Below are 16,413 nucleotides of genomic sequence, written 5' to 3'. Positions count from 1 at the left end.
GCAACCAAAATCTATGACATCTCCGCATTCTTACGTACATACATACAAACACATAGCAACCGTTAAAATGCTTTGAATGAAACAACCAAATAGTTTTGATGCAATGAACAGAATCTAAATTTATTCTTTATTTGATTGAACCACACATAAATTTGCTTTGTTTTTTTCTTCTCATCTTGTTCTTTTCTTTCTCCATACAATACGACATCGAAAATGCAATAAATTAATTTTTTTTTATGTAGATAACTACAGAAAAAAAGCAATTTGTAAGCAACAAACTTTGCAATTCTATTTGCATACAATTTTCATTGTATTTTTTCTACTGATTATTTTTTTGCATCTGTTATTCTTCAAAAATTTGACGATTCACCAAAGTTGCTGTGCAAACCGTCCGTCCGGAGAATGGTTTGAAACTATTTATGCCGTTGATTTTGGTGCATAGGTGAAAAGAACAGTTGAATTGCTTTTCAATGGAATGGCGTTGGTTGGAACCTTAACCACGTTATTTTCATATGGTTTGCTGGCCAATTCCACAGTCAGTTGCTCCGGCAAACTGCGCACGAATGAAAAATCTGCGGTGATATTGGCGGCTGTTGGATTATAGACGACAAAGAATCCTGGATTTCCAGATTTTAGTCTGAAAATGAGAAATTTAGTATGGATTAGATAAAGAATTAAACAGGAGATATTTTTCTATTTGAATTTCAGCCATCTCCAATATTTTTGGAACTAGATTTTTTCAAACTGTATTCAGCAATAGGCTATTGCTAATAGTAAATAGCAATGGTTGTTATTGTTATTTGAATGGAAAATACAGCATTTGATTCACAAATGAGAGCAGAATTGTGTTAGCTTACCCTGAAAGTCTGTATCTGCAGCATGTTAAATGAATTAGGTATGTTAGTAATATGTGCAAATGATGTTAGGATAGCAAGATGAAACGAATAATTAAGAGTTTTGTGTTAATAGTGTGAATAATGTGAGTGATTTTTTGTGATGTGCGATTATTTAGTTTGGCAATTAACATAAAATCAAATATTGTATACCTGGAGTAGGCGATGACAGTATCGTTGTTAGCCTTGTATACCTCAAAGCTGCCGTGTTGATACGTCGGTTGTTTGCGATAATCTTCCAACTTCTTGATTTCGGCGGTGGCATTGCCGCTGAGGAAGTCATTAAGTGTGCCAACTGGGACGCCCGGCAACAGAAATAGGAAAATATTGTATTCGCTGGTGCCGATTTTCAGATTGTTTTCAGCCGACGTCTCGTATGGCCATTGCAACCAAACGTCTCTGTCGACGGTGTTCAATGTAGACAATCGATCGCTCAGTCTCTTTGCAATGTTCGAACTATCATTTGACAATGTTGATGTTAAATTCACGATGATTGGCAAATCGAAGCCAATGGTTTTATCGTTAATGGTGAACACTTCCGGATGATCGATGTAATCGGTGACTGACAAGAAACCATTGCCGTTCGTTTCATTATTGACCACATGCCAGAATTCGTTGAGCAAAGCACCGATACCTGGGCGATTTGTGGTGCCGGTATGCGTCCAGAAATCGTAATCGGTGTGCACACCACCTTTTGGGTTGGGGGACACTGATTGATCTTCTGGAATATTCTTATCAATGATATAGTGTTTGGCATTGGCCAATCGGAATCCACTGACACCCAAACGAACCAGCTTACGCAATACATTCTTGAATTTCTCTTTTGCAATCGTATCATTCAATTGCAAATCGATATTATTTTCACCAAATTGGCTGAGTACATAGTGATTGGTCTTCACCAATTTCCACGCTTTACCCTCTTGTTGTGTGTTTGCCACCTTCGATAGCCAGTTATTTGGAATACGAGTTCGCTCTAACCAAACAAATGCACTGCGATAGCTTTCATTCTCTAATGCCAATTTGTACAGTTCATCCTCGGTGGTCACATAGTTTGGTGTCAAATCGAGAATGACTTTGATGGTGGTATTTTTGAAACCATTCACAATTCCCATAACATATTCTTCGACTCGTTCCGTATCGACTTGATAAGTTTGATCGGCTGGCAATTGATAAATCACACCCTTGGCATCGATCGATTGCAACTTTTCAATTAAATGCTGATCCGCTTGAGTGGCAATATTTTTTGGCATTACAACAAGTGGTCCCTCTTTGTACCTATGAATGAATGTAATTTCAATTGATTTTTTTAAATTTTTTTCTTTCAATTCTTCTGACAAACAATCGACAATTTCAATGAAGATACAAAGAAAAACTGTTGAAATTGAAGAGGAAACAAAAAATTACCATGGTAATGGTTTAGCGACTGAACATTTTGGTGCTTTCAAGATGATCCAAATGGCAGCGGCCAACATGGCTGCCCATAGCAACCAGAAGAGAATGAAGAATGTCCAACGCAAGCGTTGCCAGAATGGATCATTGGCAAATTTCATCAATTCTTCTTTTGTCATTCCACTGAATGCCTGCAAAAAAGGAATTTTTCCAATGTAACATCACTTTATATAAGTCTTGAAATTAACTACCATTTTGATGACGATTATGAAAACTACGTTTTAACTTTTGAATCCCAATCGAAATCGAAGTGTTCAGTTTGAGCACGAAACAAAAACTGAATCTTCATTCTGGACAACATTTCAAATATTATTCCAAAACGGAATGTGATTTCGTGACTCAATAATCTATTTTAAATTGAAACTTATTACAACTATAACATGCGACAAAAAATAATGAATTAGCATCTGGTTTAACGGAATTTAGACTGTTTAAACGAAAAGAAAGAGAGAAATACAGTCATTGAAATTGGATTAATTAGCGTCCCGCATGTGATGATGTTGATGATGATAGTAAACATGTGGCTTACCTTTTCAATGTTGCCAATATCAATCTTGGCATCACCGTTTGAACGATCGCTGGCGATGAACTTCACCTCATCTTTCCTTGCCAATTGCTCTTTTTCATCGACACTCAGCATCTTCTCGTCGGCACCATCCTCGATGCTATCGCTCTTCTCACGCGTCATTATTGTTGCTGGTTGTTCTAAGGAAAATAAAATTTGCTATGAAAGTAATTCATTTTTTGTTTTTTGTTTTTCCAAATCAATACTGAAAAAACTATCAAGAAAATAACGAAAAATTTCCTTCTTTGGGATAATGTACACCTTTGATGTCTGCGTTCGCAAGATTGAAACTGTTCGTTTCAATGCTAAATGCAATAATGTGTCGTTCAGTAACGACAACGCCTTTCAGACTTCTTTATTTGCCACTTATGTCGAAGTGTATCGAGTAATTTCTTCAAATCTAATTTACTTCAATTTTCATGAATGGACAAATTGATTTAGATTAAGTGCCATCCTTTTTTCGTTCATGTGAAGCCTAGACTAGCGAACGACAAGAGTCACATTGTTTCATCGCCTTTCAAATACATTTATACACGTTTGGAGTGTGATTGACGGGACACAATTGAACGATAAGCAAAATATAGAGTATGTGTTTATTTCTGACCACATCGAATCACAGAAGACTTCGATCTTTCGTAGGCTCAACTTCGCATCATGTCAAAGTACTTAGATTGTGCATTAATTTCCGTCTCTTTTTCTCTCTTATTTCGTGTCATCACCCTGTTATCTCTGAGCTCTTAATACACGCTTTACACATATAACGCACTATTGAATCCATGGCACTGAATATACTTGTATTTCGTCTTTTTTTTGCTTATTTGCGAATTTCATTTTCCACTTTGGGCTCATTATCGAATGCAAACTACTTAAAGTCCACGTAGATTGTCGGAGCGAGAATAAAGTGTCTGTGGTTATCATTGAGTACGAGTTGAACTTCACATTTTTGCGAATTTTTCGTTATACGTGAATAAAAATGTGTGTTCGGACAAGCATCAATTTTGTCCAATGCAAATGACAATATTTCGATACAAAATGCTGACATTTTTTCATCTCAAAATGGGTCAATGCTTATTATTTAAAAAAAAAATTATAACATAAACTTGACAATAAAATCCAGGCAACGCCTAACCCTTGAAAACGTGCAATCATTGACAAAGGGCAATTGAACTATTTGAAATCGTTTGAACGATTTCATCATGCTTTTTCAACGTGCAAAAAAGTGTGATGTCAGCCGAATGAAGAATGAAACAATGTGAATTCGTGGCAATCGCATCCAATTATTCGTGGAAATAAAAAAACTGTTCTATCACGGTTTTACAGAGAAAAAAATACATTTTCAACGCTCCAATTTTCCATTTTTTTCTTCTTCGGAACAGTAAGCAATAATTATGATAAGTAAAGATGCGGGACAATTGTTTCACTTAATTCTCTGTATAGAACGCGCCTACGAAACTAAAATGCTACTCACCAGTTGATTTATCGTTGGAATCGAACTCAGATGATTGCTTGTACACTTCGGTCGGTTGATCGTGATCGTTTTCAGACAAACGTACCGCCTCAATATCCAATTTCATACTATTTCGTTTGCTCTCATCCATTGTGATACTCAGTTTGGTGCGACTAGTGAAATCGGTTGGCTCTATTACACTTTCGGTAGTTTTTGTTGCTTTTTAGGCGATAGAAAAAGATAGAGCGAACACTTTTTCACTCACAGATGAGTGTGTTGAGATATATTCGTGCAGCGTGCCAAAGAGCCGAACACATAAATTCTTTTAAGTAAAAACTCTTTAGATTTGCTTCTTGTTTTTCTTTCTCTGTCTTTCTCGTGTACGTGTACGTGTACGTGATGATTGATGCTCTCTGGCTGTATTGGTGTAAAAGTCGTCTAATGAAACGAAACTGTATTGGTTTTTGTTTCCTTTTCTTTTTTCGTCTCTCTTTTGATGAACCGAGAATCTACCTCTATTTCTTTGAAACTCACTTATTCAACATGTGCTTGTCTGACAGGCAAGCAGGCAAATTGTTTTCTCTGCCGTACACAGTACACAGGGATTTATGGCTATATGGAATTGCAAGCATATGAATGCATAAAATGGCTATCATGCGCTGAAAAGTACTACAATTTTTTTTTCATTGACATTAAGTTGGTTGAACATTGTCAATTGATTTTACCATTGGAAGCATGCCGTTTTCCTTCAAATTGTTGGAAACGAAAACAAAAAATTGAAGAGAAGAGGGAAAAATATCAACGCATTTCAAATGTTAAAATCGATAGAATTCATCGTTGTTTTCATGACATTTTCGAGAATTGCCCTTTAAATTTAACTTGCGGTGAAATCATTCAAGTTTCCATGTATAAAATGAATTTAAATGATTTTACATCGCTTCTGAACGATATAGAACATCTGAATTTTCCTACATTTCGATCAACGGTAATACTTTTACCGCAAGTATCGTGCAACACTACAGTCAACTTCATGCCAATGGAACTTCTTGTCATTTGGTTCATCGAGCGACAGCTAAAAAAAATTGCATAACATTTCGATTTTTCTAAGGTAAAGACGTGATAATTTTCGTTTTTTTTTCTAGTTGATTCACACTGATTTGCACACATTTTTTAATTGATTGAATTTAAGCGAATCTTTTTATTGAATTTTTCATCAATAGGTAATTAAAACTTGTGAGAAAAAAACCGAGCAAAATGTCTGATGCAGCAAAAGCAGCCGAGCCAGGACGGCCAATGAAATATCCATACACTTTCAGTGCCAAGATTGCTCAGTTTCCATACAAGTTTTACTTGAAAAACAGTTGGTTGACCCGATACTGGTTGATTGGCATCGTTGCTAGTCTTCCATTGTGGTATAAAATCCATAAAGCTGGTAAGTAGCATTCAGTTTGTGAAGTGAACTTGAAACAAACAAAACCACCGACAAAGAAGAAAAAAATAGGTTAGAATTTCTGGGATGGCAATCATAAAATGCGAAACCAAACAGGAAATCAGACCAAACTCAGCTGTGAATTTGAATGACGAAGCGACTAATTGCTTATTTTGTTGTTTGTTTGTCATTATAGTTAACTCACCAGGAAATGTTGCCGTTTGGAAGGAGAAGGAAAGAAAAGAAGCAGAGGAACATGCTCACCATTAAATGTCGTTACGGTCATGCTTTTCCTACGTTTCCAAATACAACAACCAGCAACACCTAGTATCGAACATTTTATAGAAAGATCCAATAGAATTTAAAAGGAAACATTCAAGCCTCCTCCATCAGGAGATCAAGTCAACAGATTAATGAATGATCACGTTTAGTGCTATCTCGATTGGACGTGATTTATCACACAAAATGTTGAATTATATAGTAAAAACGAAAATAAAGAGCGAATAAAATCGTTTGTTAAAGCGAACAGTAAAACCAACAAGTTTCATTTAAAATGGACCAATTGCTTCTTTTTCTCTTCATTTTTTGATAACTTTTTCATTTTATTCATGATTTTTGAAAAAAAAAAAAGTATGTTCAAATGATGATGATGATGATTTTGATGTTGTTGTTGGGCAGGCAAAGAGGCTCCAGAAAAACTGAACATATCATCGGCTGGTTGATTTCATTTTTATTCAAATGTTCAATTTTTCGAGAATGAAAAACAGAAAAAACTCAATTACAATCCAAACATTACGGTGAAAATTCACATTTTGCTCTGCCTGAACATTATCATATCATTCACACGATTTCTTCCTCTGTGCTTTTTACTGCAATTGTTCCTTTTTTTACTGCTAAATTATTCTTAAGTTCATTCAACTGTTTGCTTATGCTAGAGTTTTTCTTTTTCTCCTTTTGATAATATAAAATCGAACCATGGTCTAAATTAAATGTAAATTTTTTTTTTGTTTGCTTGTGTGTGTATATGTTACTCTGTTTTTCATGTTTTCAACTTAACCGAGAAATTAAATTTAACGAACATAATACATCATTTTCCATAGCTTATAAATTAGATATCTACAGTGGTGAGTGTGTGTTTGTATGTGCTTTTTGGATGTGTTGTTGTTATCTTTTCGCAAAAGTCTGTTTGCGTGCGCAAAAGAAATGTATAACTATTTATTATTTAGATGCAAACAGCAATGCTCGTTTTTCTTGATCAAAAATTACTTGTTTTGTCCATGCAGAACTGAACTTTTTTCAAATGCGGTGTGTGGGTGTGGGTTTGGGTGTAAGTGTATGTAAAACTAGTGTGATCGATTGAGTGAACCAGCCCAATCTCGCGATCAGCGCTTAATTTAGAGGGGTTTATTTGGATTACAGTTTTTGAAAAGCCCCAGTAAAACAAAAACTAATGGCGACGTAATTATTCTAATATTATAATCAATTCAATCATTTGTCCTATCGAAAGTTGAACACTGTTTTGTTTTCCTTTCCATCTCTCGTTCTTTCTTTTGCTTTCCTTTCTTCTTTTCAAATTGCCAAAACGATCTATGCCTGACTTTCAAATGACCCGACAAAACTTTCGATGCGAAATTCGTAGAAATTATATAAACTTAAAACTCGTCTGCTCGGTTCAACACATTATTTATCATCCATGGAAAGAAAGGAAAAAAAATATATCTGTTACCTACGAACGATTTTGTACTAAATAATAAACATGCAAAAAAAAACTATTACACTTATTGTCTACTCAAAATCAGAAATAATATGAATAAATTAATTAGAGACAGTTTATCGCTGAATTATTCTCAATTTGATTACTGCTGTTGTTGTTGTAGTTGTTTTGTATGTTTGTTACGAGTTGGTGCTTTTGCTATTGGTTTGTTTGGTTCAACATGTGTGTCTAGAAATTACAGTTTCTGCCGTTTTCGTTTCGACGATGACTCATCGTTTAAACTGTTGGCCATTTCGCTAGGAACAAAGTTCAAACCAAGCTCCTTGCAACGTGTCACAATGTACGACTCTAACGTGGCTCCAGCACTGTAATGAGAATACAAACATATTAGCGGCTATTTAAATGATTTGGCATAGGGCGGCGACGATCGAGAGATGATTTTAGAAAAAAAACAACTTACACGTAAATTTCCGATTCATTTTGGTTGTACAGGTCACAATTGAAGAAGATCAGCTGAATATCTTTCATGACTTCTGCATTGGTCGTGTACTGGCCGGTATTCAATTTGGATTTAATTTTTGCTAAGTCCATCGGTTGTTTGATCACTTTGTGGTAGTCGGGCACTTCGTGTCGACTGACCGGTCGCAGAAAAGGCCATGAATTTTCATTTTTGCACACATCGTCGAGCAACTTGTGAATGCTTACATTGTCCAGCAATAGATCATCGTTGGCACGGCTACGTCGTGTACTACTCAATCGATGACCACTTGGTGGTGATGATTCTGTCTTTCGTCGCGACGACCGTCTCTCTTCCGTACCATTCAACTTTGGCGCTTTAGCTGATTGTTCGTCATCGCTTTCGGATGACTCCACTGGAATAAACAAATGCAGCGTTAAGTGGAAATTCGATTAAATCACTATGAGTGCAAGTTATTGTTTTAATTTAGAACGAAACAGATGAAAAACAAAGAAAATATGGGAAATAAATGATCTGTCGAATTTTGACGATTTAAAAAATATTGATTCGAATAATAATCGACTGTTGTCTAAAATATTATCGTTGTACCTTGATTTCTGCGTCGCTTGTTTCGACTATCTCTACAATGGCTGCAGGACCATTTTTTATCTGGTTTCGATTTCATGTTCAGACATTTCGTATCATAATGTCGATCACATTTTGAACACTTGAACAAATTGCGATTGGCTTTGTTACAACGTGCACACACTTTTTTGTCGGTGTAGTTGCTGTCGGACCTATGAAGACAAACAAAAATGATTTCATTCTGTTATTTGAATACCATTTAACCACAAAGCAATTAATAAAATAAAAACGGGGACAAATGCTTACTGTGAATCTTCAAACAGACTGCCCAATGTTGACTCATCATCACTTTCTTCTTCGTCTTCCTCATCCTCATCTTTGACGTCCTCATCCTCCTCTTCGTCTTCCTCTTCGACCTCCTCGTCATCGTCGTCCTCCTCATCTTCTTCTGAGTAGTTAAATGTTTGCCGCTTCTTTTTCTGTGGCAGTGGCTGTTGATTCGGTTTGCATCTGCTGCAGAACCAATCACCTTCAGGCACTTTCTGTAATGCATATGTTGAAAAACACAAGATCAAAACAAATGAATAACATGAGTGAATCGATTAAAACCACAACATTCAAACAAAAGTGTTTACCGTTAATTTTGGTTTTAAACAGTAGATATGACGTCCAATGTTGCAGCCGTCGCACAGCAGCAATTTGTCTGGATCTTTGGAACTGCGGCATGAACATTTTGCATTTTGGGCCGATCGTGTCCATTTGATGGCATCATACAAAACGTTGTAGTGTAGAAAGAGTTGTGATGCATTTTTGCAATTCATCAATGAAACCTGCCATCTTTCTAAGCTTCGTTGGGCTTTTTCGGCATTCTCCTCCCTAGTACCGTGTTTGCCACCCGATTTCAAATTACCGTACGGCGGTTTAAAATATTTGACATCGATCGATTGGCAGATTTGCAGAAGAGCACAAGACAGCCCATGGATTTGTTTGAAATACGCCTCGTCTTCCGGTGAATCTTCGCTTTGGTCATTGATAAACGCGCCTGGATCTTCGTATTTCAGGTTCGATAGCGACGAGTTATCATCCTCTTCGTCATTTTCCTCATTGTCGTCTTCTTCTTTCTTGATCGATGCCTTTCCATTTTGTTGGATAACCTTGACTTTGCCTTTAGAATCTGAAAAATAAATGACAAAAAAAACACACACAAAAAAACCGGTTATATTCACACATCCCGACCGCGAGTATGATTTTTATTTGGGTTACCTTCTTGGAATTGTCCGTATGGTCCCCATTGCAAGCTGTTTGTTTGCATATCGTAATTGTTGGCCTCCAATGCGGCACGCCATTGCATTCGATCTTTTACAGATAACACACCCAGCTGGCCGCTTGTTACTTTGAACTCCAATTCGAGAATGTTCGACCGAATTTCGTTCACCATCACTTCGCTAATTGTTGTTCCCTTTGGATAGTTGAAGTTTGCATTTGAATACACTTTCGACTTTTCATTGGTGATTTGCTCGATTCTTTGTTCAATGGTCTCTGGATCGACTTGCAATTTATCCACTGGACACTTTTTCGTGTGGTACAAAATCAATTCTCTCTGAGATTCCAGCTGCTCTTTCAGCAATTTTTCGCGAAAACCGCGTGGATTTAGCGAATCGATCAATGCGTTAAGTTCCTCTTCCGTATGCAAAAATGACCATGTGATACGTGATTTGTCGTTTACATTGTGAACTCGGCACGTTTCATAGTCTCCCGTACACATGAAAAGGTCACGTTGTGAGTATGTGATTTCTGGCGGTGCAGGCGCCACCGGTTCAGCTTCGGACTCGGGCAGTTTTGCAGCGTTTTCATTTGTTTTTGGTTTGGCATCCAGTGTGTTGCTCACCTTGTTCTCTTTATCTTTATCGTTGGAATTGTTATTTTGCTGTTCCTGTAACATATTTTTAATGAACAAATACCGCTTTTCCGGCGGGCATGTGGCCAAACCATGGATATTTGAAACTGGATTTTCAAAGCACTGTCCACCGAATGGATCGTGCTCGATGAACAAACCGGGCAACGATTCAAATAGCCAATAGGTACGATATGCACGATCGGAACCCAAACAGAGTTGATAGTCAAAGATTTCACTCTTCAGCTGATCCAATTGATCGGTGAACTTTTTCTTCTCTCGTTCGGCCGCAAATTCCAGGCTTTTGATTTTGAGATCGGCTTTTTTATCCAATGCATCTTTATGGGCCAGCTTCTCTTCTTCGGTACCTTCAAAGGTTTCCAGCGCTTTTTTCACCTCTTCCAATACTTCTTTTTTCTCCGATGCCAATGTTGATTCGCGCTTACGTTCGGCCGACAGCAAATTTTTCAGCGCAATTTTGGCTTTGTTCGAATTTTCCAATCGTTCCTCCACCAAATCACGAACCGACGAATAGCTCAAAATTTGATTGATCAATACACGGAGTACCGACAAAATGTCATCGGTTGGCAGTTCGTAGACCGTTTGCTTAGACAATGCCCTCAGAATGTGTGGATTTTCGATGCAAAACATGACACCGGGATCGTCTGTGTTCTGGAAGCCACCACGCTCTTGGAAACGATATTTTGTGCCAAATTCAGTCAATTTGGCGCCAGATGTGAGGAAATGTAAACGCAACAGTTCCGTTAATGTGGTTGCATCGATGGGTAGTTCGCTCATCGTCAAGCTCAAATAATTTTGTGGCCATGTAGCGGCGACCGTAGCTCGTTTGATTAGATCCTGTTGTCCGTTGGGAATGTTTTCTTTGAATGTGACTGGTCCACTTTCGTATTCAATGTCAATTTCGTTGGCTTCTTCAATTTGCAGTGAAAATATTGAACCAAGCAATACTTGCAAAATGTCACTCAACGGCCCGGCAATTTCACGTGTTAATAGTGCTCGTTCCATAAGACTAAAATCGATTCCATTACGGAATTTGTCTTTGTCTTCCAAAATTGCCGTGTACGATGAGATAAACTCGATCACCATGACTGCGTCCGAGAAGTATTTGTCGGCAAATACGGTTTTCACCGGTTTTGTGGGCGGCAACACTTTCTGATCTTGTAATTCGAGGTCATCTTTAACCGCGTTCAAATTGCGTACGGTCACTTGTACCAACTGCATCAGATCGGCCAAACGCTTTTTGCGCTCTTCGGCCAACAATTTCTGGCGTTCGGCTTCCATTTCCTTGCGTTTGCGGTTCTCTTCTTCTTTTCGTCGTTTGGCTTCTTCGTCTTCCAGTTTCTTTTGTTTTTTCAATTCGGCAATTTTGGCGCCGTCTTTGGTCACAAAATCATCCAATAACGACTGTTTGCCGGTCTTTTTCACTTTACCATTTTTATTCGGCGTTGTGCCATTCTTTGATACACCGTTCTCAAGTTTCTTCTTTTTCTCTTTGTCGATCTTTTTCTGTTCTTGCTTCTTCTTTTTATCCTTTTCCTTTTTGTCGGCCAACACCTTGGACAGATCGAATGTCGGTTGCTTGCCCACGTAAAAACTGGACAATGCTGTGATATTTGCGTCGATCACATACCTTTTGTATGCATCCTGTTTGATTGTCAGCATGCGAATGTCGTTGTATTCGATGCACTGTTTGAGAAACAGCTTCAATTTGTCTTTGGAAAATGGTAAACTGTTATCTTTTTTACGGCGACGAATTTGATCGGGATTGACAGTCCACAGCATCGGCGATTTGCCATTTGCTTCGATTCGTTTCACACGATATTTAACATCCTCCGTTGGGACTTTGCCATTCGGACTGGTTTCAGTGGCCGATGTGACAAAACCAACCACCTCACACTCGATGAACTGATCGGAATTTGGATCTTTGGCGACGACCTTTTCATTCTTAAAGTACCGTGTGTTTACATAGTTGAAGACGTCGTCGACCAAATCACTAATCGCTGACCGCTTTGTGAGATTTGCTATATACACAACGGGACCTTTTAGCACTTGTGGAAATGCTTCGATCATTTTTCTGTGTTTCTTTTCACTTTCCAGTGCCTCGGCATAAGTTAGATTTGGTCTGCCACTCACCGCACATGTCCATATTGTCGAATTGAACAGCATTGTTCGTTCGAAATATTCCCTGTAATTGAAAAAATGAAGAAATTTTTAATTTAATTCTTGCCATCGACAATTATAAAACAAGAAAATTCAACTTTTGATTTATGAACATTAAAAAAAAAACAAAACAAAAAAAATTATTTTTTTTATCAAAAATTTTGCCGGTTGTTTTTGTTTACATTTTTTTCGGATTTTTTTTTTGTTCCCATTTTTAAAGAACACGTTTAAAGAGATTCTTCTATTGGAATTAAGTTAAATCAAGTTGTTAGCACTAAAACGGGTCATCAGCTGTTTTACATGTGAAAATAACATGAAAATAAAAACGATTTAAAGTATTCAAACATAATCATATCGATTATGATTGATTTTGCATCGAAATCGAATCATAAATGAGAATTCAGGGACAGAGTGTCGAGCACATTGTCAAAATGAACATTTTGTATGTAGTAAAACCGAACGCTGGCTGACTCATGAAACAACATCGAAGAGAACAGAAAAACACACGCCACTCATATCGTATCGTAAAAGCGTAGCAAGCGTCTTCTTCTACAAACAAAGGCACAGAGAGCACCATCAGCAGAACAAAACTGCGGCGGCAGTTCACACATCGTGCGCTTTGCTTTGTTCAACTTTCATATTTCACTATTGAACGTAATTTATCCAACGCGAATCTCTAAATTGCATGTCTCGAATCCGAAACACACGGGACACAAGGCATACAAGAGAAGCACAACTCAAACAACAGCAGCAGCAGCAGCAGCAGCAACAAACAGACAAGGCAACGAGTCACAATGAACAAACACCACACAAAACCATTTTTCAATGCACTTTTTGCAGCGTACAAACAAATTACACGACCGAATGCAAAGAAGAAATAGGCAGAAATCGAAATGCACTTACTCATAATCGACAAAAATTTCCTTCGACAATTCACAATAAAACACCTCCTGGTTGTCCTTTAACGCCTGATGCGTGTTTGGATCTTTTTCGAAAGGTTTCCTTTTCAACAGAGGCATGATTTCGGTGATTCGGGGCCTCCGTCAATGAATTTCAATTTGGTTCGATTTAAAATTGGTTTTGCTCAGCCGTGAATATCGTGTCGTTTGGCTTGTGATGTGATTTGTGAGCAGCAGCATACGTTCAGCACGACAAGCACTTCTAACTTCAAAAACACACTCGCTTCACTTCTCTCTCTCTCTCTCTCTCTCTCTCTCTCGCGTTATTTTTTTTGCTCTTCTCTTTAATTCGCCTGGTGTGTATGGTTCCTCACTTTTCTTGTTCACAATTTGGAGGGAAATTTTTTTCGCATGCCCGTTTGAAAATCGGTTTTAAACACAGATAAAACGATGTTGACAAACAAATTTATTAATTAAATGCAGCACGAAATCTTTACAAACATTTTGCATAATTTTTTGAAATTTATTTTAACCGAATTTATACGAAAATTTCGATTTTTTTCTAACTTGATTCACAAACGAATCAAACTAAAAAAATGTTGTAGTTACACAAAGTTTGTGTGCTTCACGAGATGCCATTGAGCATTTGGTATCGTAGCCACCGCGTGGAGAAAAATTGAACTAAACAGTGCCCACATGAAAACGCTCTCATTCGACCAATTTGTCAAGCGCTAACCGTTAGGCAAATTGCATTTAAAAATTAATTTTAACCGATTGTTCACTCGGAAATCGACATTTAACTATTGTTTGATGAACGATTCCGATTTACAAATTTTTTTACAACGATTCTTAGGTTGGAAAATTCATTTCTGGTCACATTTATACCGATTGTCTATTACGAATGTCGAAATACCGCTAAAACTCGATACACACGCCAAGCGCTCTAAACATGACCATTTGGTGTTGCCAGATGTTCATTTCGATGTGACAGTCGAACACACTTAAGGTAATACATGCTCTTTCGGCGCGCAAATGTGACATTCGCGCTATTCGTTTTGTGTTTGTTATATGGACGCGGTACAAAATAATTGAGCATCGTTGTGAAATTGTTGGATTCCTTGCATTTCCTGCGTTAGAAAACCATTGTGATACATTTTGTTGTTTTACCAGCGATCTCAATACATTAAAAATGGATGAAAGTTGTAAGTAAATTGAAATCACGCGCGTTTTCCATCAATTTCAAAATACAAACAAATTGCGTTTTACAGTTGGAGCCGGCGGTTTTGATGCATCCCAGATCGGAGGCAGTGGTGTTCAGAGCGAAACCAAAGCTGAGGTAATTGCAATCTTTTCCATATGATTTGGTCAATTTGTTGAGAAAAATGTCTGAATTCGGCCTGAATTGCGAAAATTATTGATATTTTTATTTTACATACATTTTTGACACTGAATACAACAACAATGTATAACGCACATTGACTCGTTTCCATCCTAGTTTCAAGCAAGTCATTGTGCGAAATGTTGCGTATAAATTGCAATTGATTTAGTGATTTATAAGGGACAACAAATGTATTTCACCGTTTATTGTCATTAAAATTTTATTTTATAATTAATTGAGCTTAACATTAACTCAACATGACTGGATGAAACATCACATCGAATCATGTTGAGTCTAGAAATTCAAAAGAGTTTATTGGTTCTCAATTATTCAAACGATGTGGGGTGAAAATTCTGTTTGCAAAATATTTCCGTCTTTCCCAACTGAGAATCCATTGTTTAAAGACGATCTGTCGTATTTGATCGATACATACTCCCGAATCTAAACGAAGCATTTGTCTGCCATTTTTACAGGGTATTGTTCCGTTGGTTATTGCACAAATCAAGAAAGCACCCGATAACTTTCAGCTATTTGGCATGGCATTCGGAATGGTCTCGATTGTTGGTATCGTACGAAATGTTGAGCATTCGTCCACCAAAATCACGGTCACCGTCGAAGATCATTCGGGCCAAATCGATGCGCATTTGTGGTTGGAAGATGGTGACGGCTCAAACATGCCAGCATTGCTGTTGAACACGTACGTCCGTGTATTCGGTTCGATTCGTAATCAAGGCGGCACAAAAGCACTCATGATTTTCAAAATTGATCCATTGTCATCGATCAATGAGCTGACTACACATTTGCTGGAAGTGTTGAATGCACGGTTCTTGGCTGAAGATTTCGCAAATAATGCTGGTGGCGGCGGTGGTGGCTCCAATACGAATACCTACCAATCGACATCGACATTCAACAGCAACACAGGCTTCACTGGCGGTTCGGATAATGGAAATAGCCTCGGTTTGACTGGAAAACAGCTGTTGATCTACAAAGCAGTGAAGGAAAACAAAGATGACCAAGGCATCAGCAAACAGGAGCTACACAAGAAATTCAGTCACATTCCATTGCCTGAATTAGAGTAAGTGTCCAACTATTCAAGCCATTTTTGTTATCTTCTTAAGGGAAAAGTCAATTTATTTCTTCTTCTCATTTAATCGTTTCGTTTCATGCTTGCAGAAACATCATGGAGAACATGACCACAGAAGGACACATTTATACGAGCATCGATTCGGATCACTGGCTCCCAACTGACATGGAGTAGATGCTGCGGACTCATCAACAAAAATGCTTATTTTGAAAACAAGCGTCAAGTTATTTTCCATACTAAACCAGTGAACAGAAGTGAATTATTCCGTTGTTATTTTTTCGATAAACAAAACACACACACACATACAAAGAAAACGAAATAAAGTATTTCGAGAATAGCATGTGGTTATTTCTCGTTCAAAATGCGAAATATCCCGTTGTTTATCTAAACGAATAATGATAGACAGTTGCAGAAATGAAAAGACCATCCGAACAACGG

At 37.6% G+C, this 16,413-nt stretch overlaps 4 protein-coding genes across 5 annotated transcripts; 2 read left to right on the top strand and 2 right to left on the bottom strand.

Moving 5' to 3' along the window:
* Nucleotides 1-93: 93 nt before the first annotated feature.
* LOC129579415 (maltase A1) lies at nucleotides 94-5,037 on the bottom strand. Of its 2 annotated transcripts, none has more exons than XM_055469495.1 (5): nucleotides 4,376-5,037; nucleotides 2,872-3,047; nucleotides 2,298-2,473; nucleotides 1,047-2,168; nucleotides 94-637 (listed from the first exon to the last, which is right to left on the bottom strand). In XM_055469495.1, the coding sequence occupies exons 1-5, from the start codon at nucleotides 4,503-4,505 to the stop codon at nucleotides 418-420; spliced, it is 1,824 nt and encodes a 607-aa protein (XP_055325470.1). In that variant the 5' UTR covers nucleotides 4,506-5,037; the 3' UTR covers nucleotides 94-417. The 2 variants fall into 2 exon arrangements, with proteins under 2 accessions (XP_055325470.1, XP_055325471.1); XM_055469496.1 differs by lacking the exon at nucleotides 4,376-5,037 and adding an exon at nucleotides 3,169-3,217.
* A 313-nt stretch (nucleotides 5,038-5,350) lies between these two features.
* On the top strand, nucleotides 5,351-6,317 carry LOC129579418 (uncharacterized). The gene is made up of 3 exons (XM_055469499.1): nucleotides 5,351-5,462; nucleotides 5,575-5,786; nucleotides 5,980-6,317. The coding sequence occupies exons 2-3, from the start codon at nucleotides 5,609-5,611 to the stop codon at nucleotides 6,051-6,053; spliced, it is 252 nt and encodes an 83-aa protein (XP_055325474.1). The 5' UTR covers nucleotides 5,351-5,462; nucleotides 5,575-5,608; the 3' UTR covers nucleotides 6,054-6,317.
* Nucleotides 6,318-6,493: 176 nt separating this feature from the next.
* LOC129579414 (bromodomain adjacent to zinc finger domain protein 1A) lies at nucleotides 6,494-14,458 on the bottom strand. Its single transcript, XM_055469494.1, has 7 exons — nucleotides 13,518-14,458; nucleotides 9,803-12,639; nucleotides 9,175-9,713; nucleotides 8,846-9,081; nucleotides 8,564-8,751; nucleotides 7,958-8,369; nucleotides 6,494-7,862 (listed from the first exon to the last, which is right to left on the bottom strand). Exons 1-7 carry the CDS (start codon nucleotides 13,631-13,633, stop codon nucleotides 7,733-7,735), a joined length of 4,458 nt encoding a protein of 1,485 aa, XP_055325469.1. The 5' UTR covers nucleotides 13,634-14,458; the 3' UTR covers nucleotides 6,494-7,732.
* Nucleotides 14,459-14,515: 57 nt separating this feature from the next.
* LOC129579413 (replication protein A 32 kDa subunit) lies at nucleotides 14,516-16,344 on the top strand. The gene is made up of 4 exons (XM_055469493.1): nucleotides 14,516-14,715; nucleotides 14,782-14,849; nucleotides 15,365-15,966; nucleotides 16,065-16,344. Exons 1-4 carry the CDS (start codon nucleotides 14,703-14,705, stop codon nucleotides 16,147-16,149), a joined length of 768 nt encoding a protein of 255 aa, XP_055325468.1. The 5' UTR covers nucleotides 14,516-14,702; the 3' UTR covers nucleotides 16,150-16,344.
* The last annotated feature ends 69 nt before the right edge of the window (nucleotides 16,345-16,413 follow it).

The sequence above is a fragment of the Sitodiplosis mosellana genome, unplaced genomic scaffold, assembly GCF_009176505.1.
Source record: "Sitodiplosis mosellana isolate CC-2019 unplaced genomic scaffold, AAFC_SMos_1.0 Smas_scaffold_6226, whole genome shotgun sequence".
Classification (NCBI taxonomy): domain Eukaryota; kingdom Metazoa; phylum Arthropoda; class Insecta; order Diptera; family Cecidomyiidae; genus Sitodiplosis; species Sitodiplosis mosellana.
This window is presented reverse-complemented; position numbering and strand designations above follow the sequence as displayed.

Coding starts and splice junctions, on each gene's coding strand:
- LOC129579418 (XM_055469499.1), top strand. CDS start 5,609: ATGTCTGATGCAGCAAAAGCAGCCGAGCCAGGACGGCCAATGAAATAT. Junction 5,787..5,979: donor GTATAAAATCCATAAAGCTG/GTAAGTAGCATT, acceptor TTGTCATTATAG/TTAACTCACCAGGAAATGTT.
- LOC129579414 (XM_055469494.1), bottom strand. CDS start 13,633: ATGCCTCTGTTGAAAAGGAAACCTTTCGAAAAAGATCCAAACACGCAT. Junction 8,752..8,845: donor AGTCTGTTTGAAGATTCACA/GTAAGCATTTGT, acceptor TTGTCTTCATAG/GTCCGACAGCAACTACACCG. Junction 8,370..8,563: donor CAAGCGACGCAGAAATCAAG/GTACAACGATAA, acceptor TGTTTATTCCAG/TGGAGTCATCCGAAAGCGAT.
- LOC129579413 (XM_055469493.1), top strand. Junction 14,850..15,364: donor AGAGCGAAACCAAAGCTGAG/GTAATTGCAATC, acceptor CCATTTTTACAG/GGTATTGTTCCGTTGGTTAT. Junction 15,967..16,064: donor ATTCCATTGCCTGAATTAGA/GTAAGTGTCCAA, acceptor TCATGCTTGCAG/AAACATCATGGAGAACATGA.
- LOC129579415 (XM_055469495.1), bottom strand. CDS start 4,505: ATGGATGAGAGCAAACGAAATAGTATGAAATTGGATATTGAGGCGGTA. Junction 2,474..2,871: donor ATATTGGCAACATTGAAAAG/GTAAGCCACATG, acceptor CCTTTTTTGCAG/GCATTCAGTGGAATGACAAA. Junction 2,169..2,297: donor GTCGCTAAACCATTACCATG/GTAATTTTTTGT, acceptor ATTCATTCATAG/GTACAAAGAGGGACCACTTG.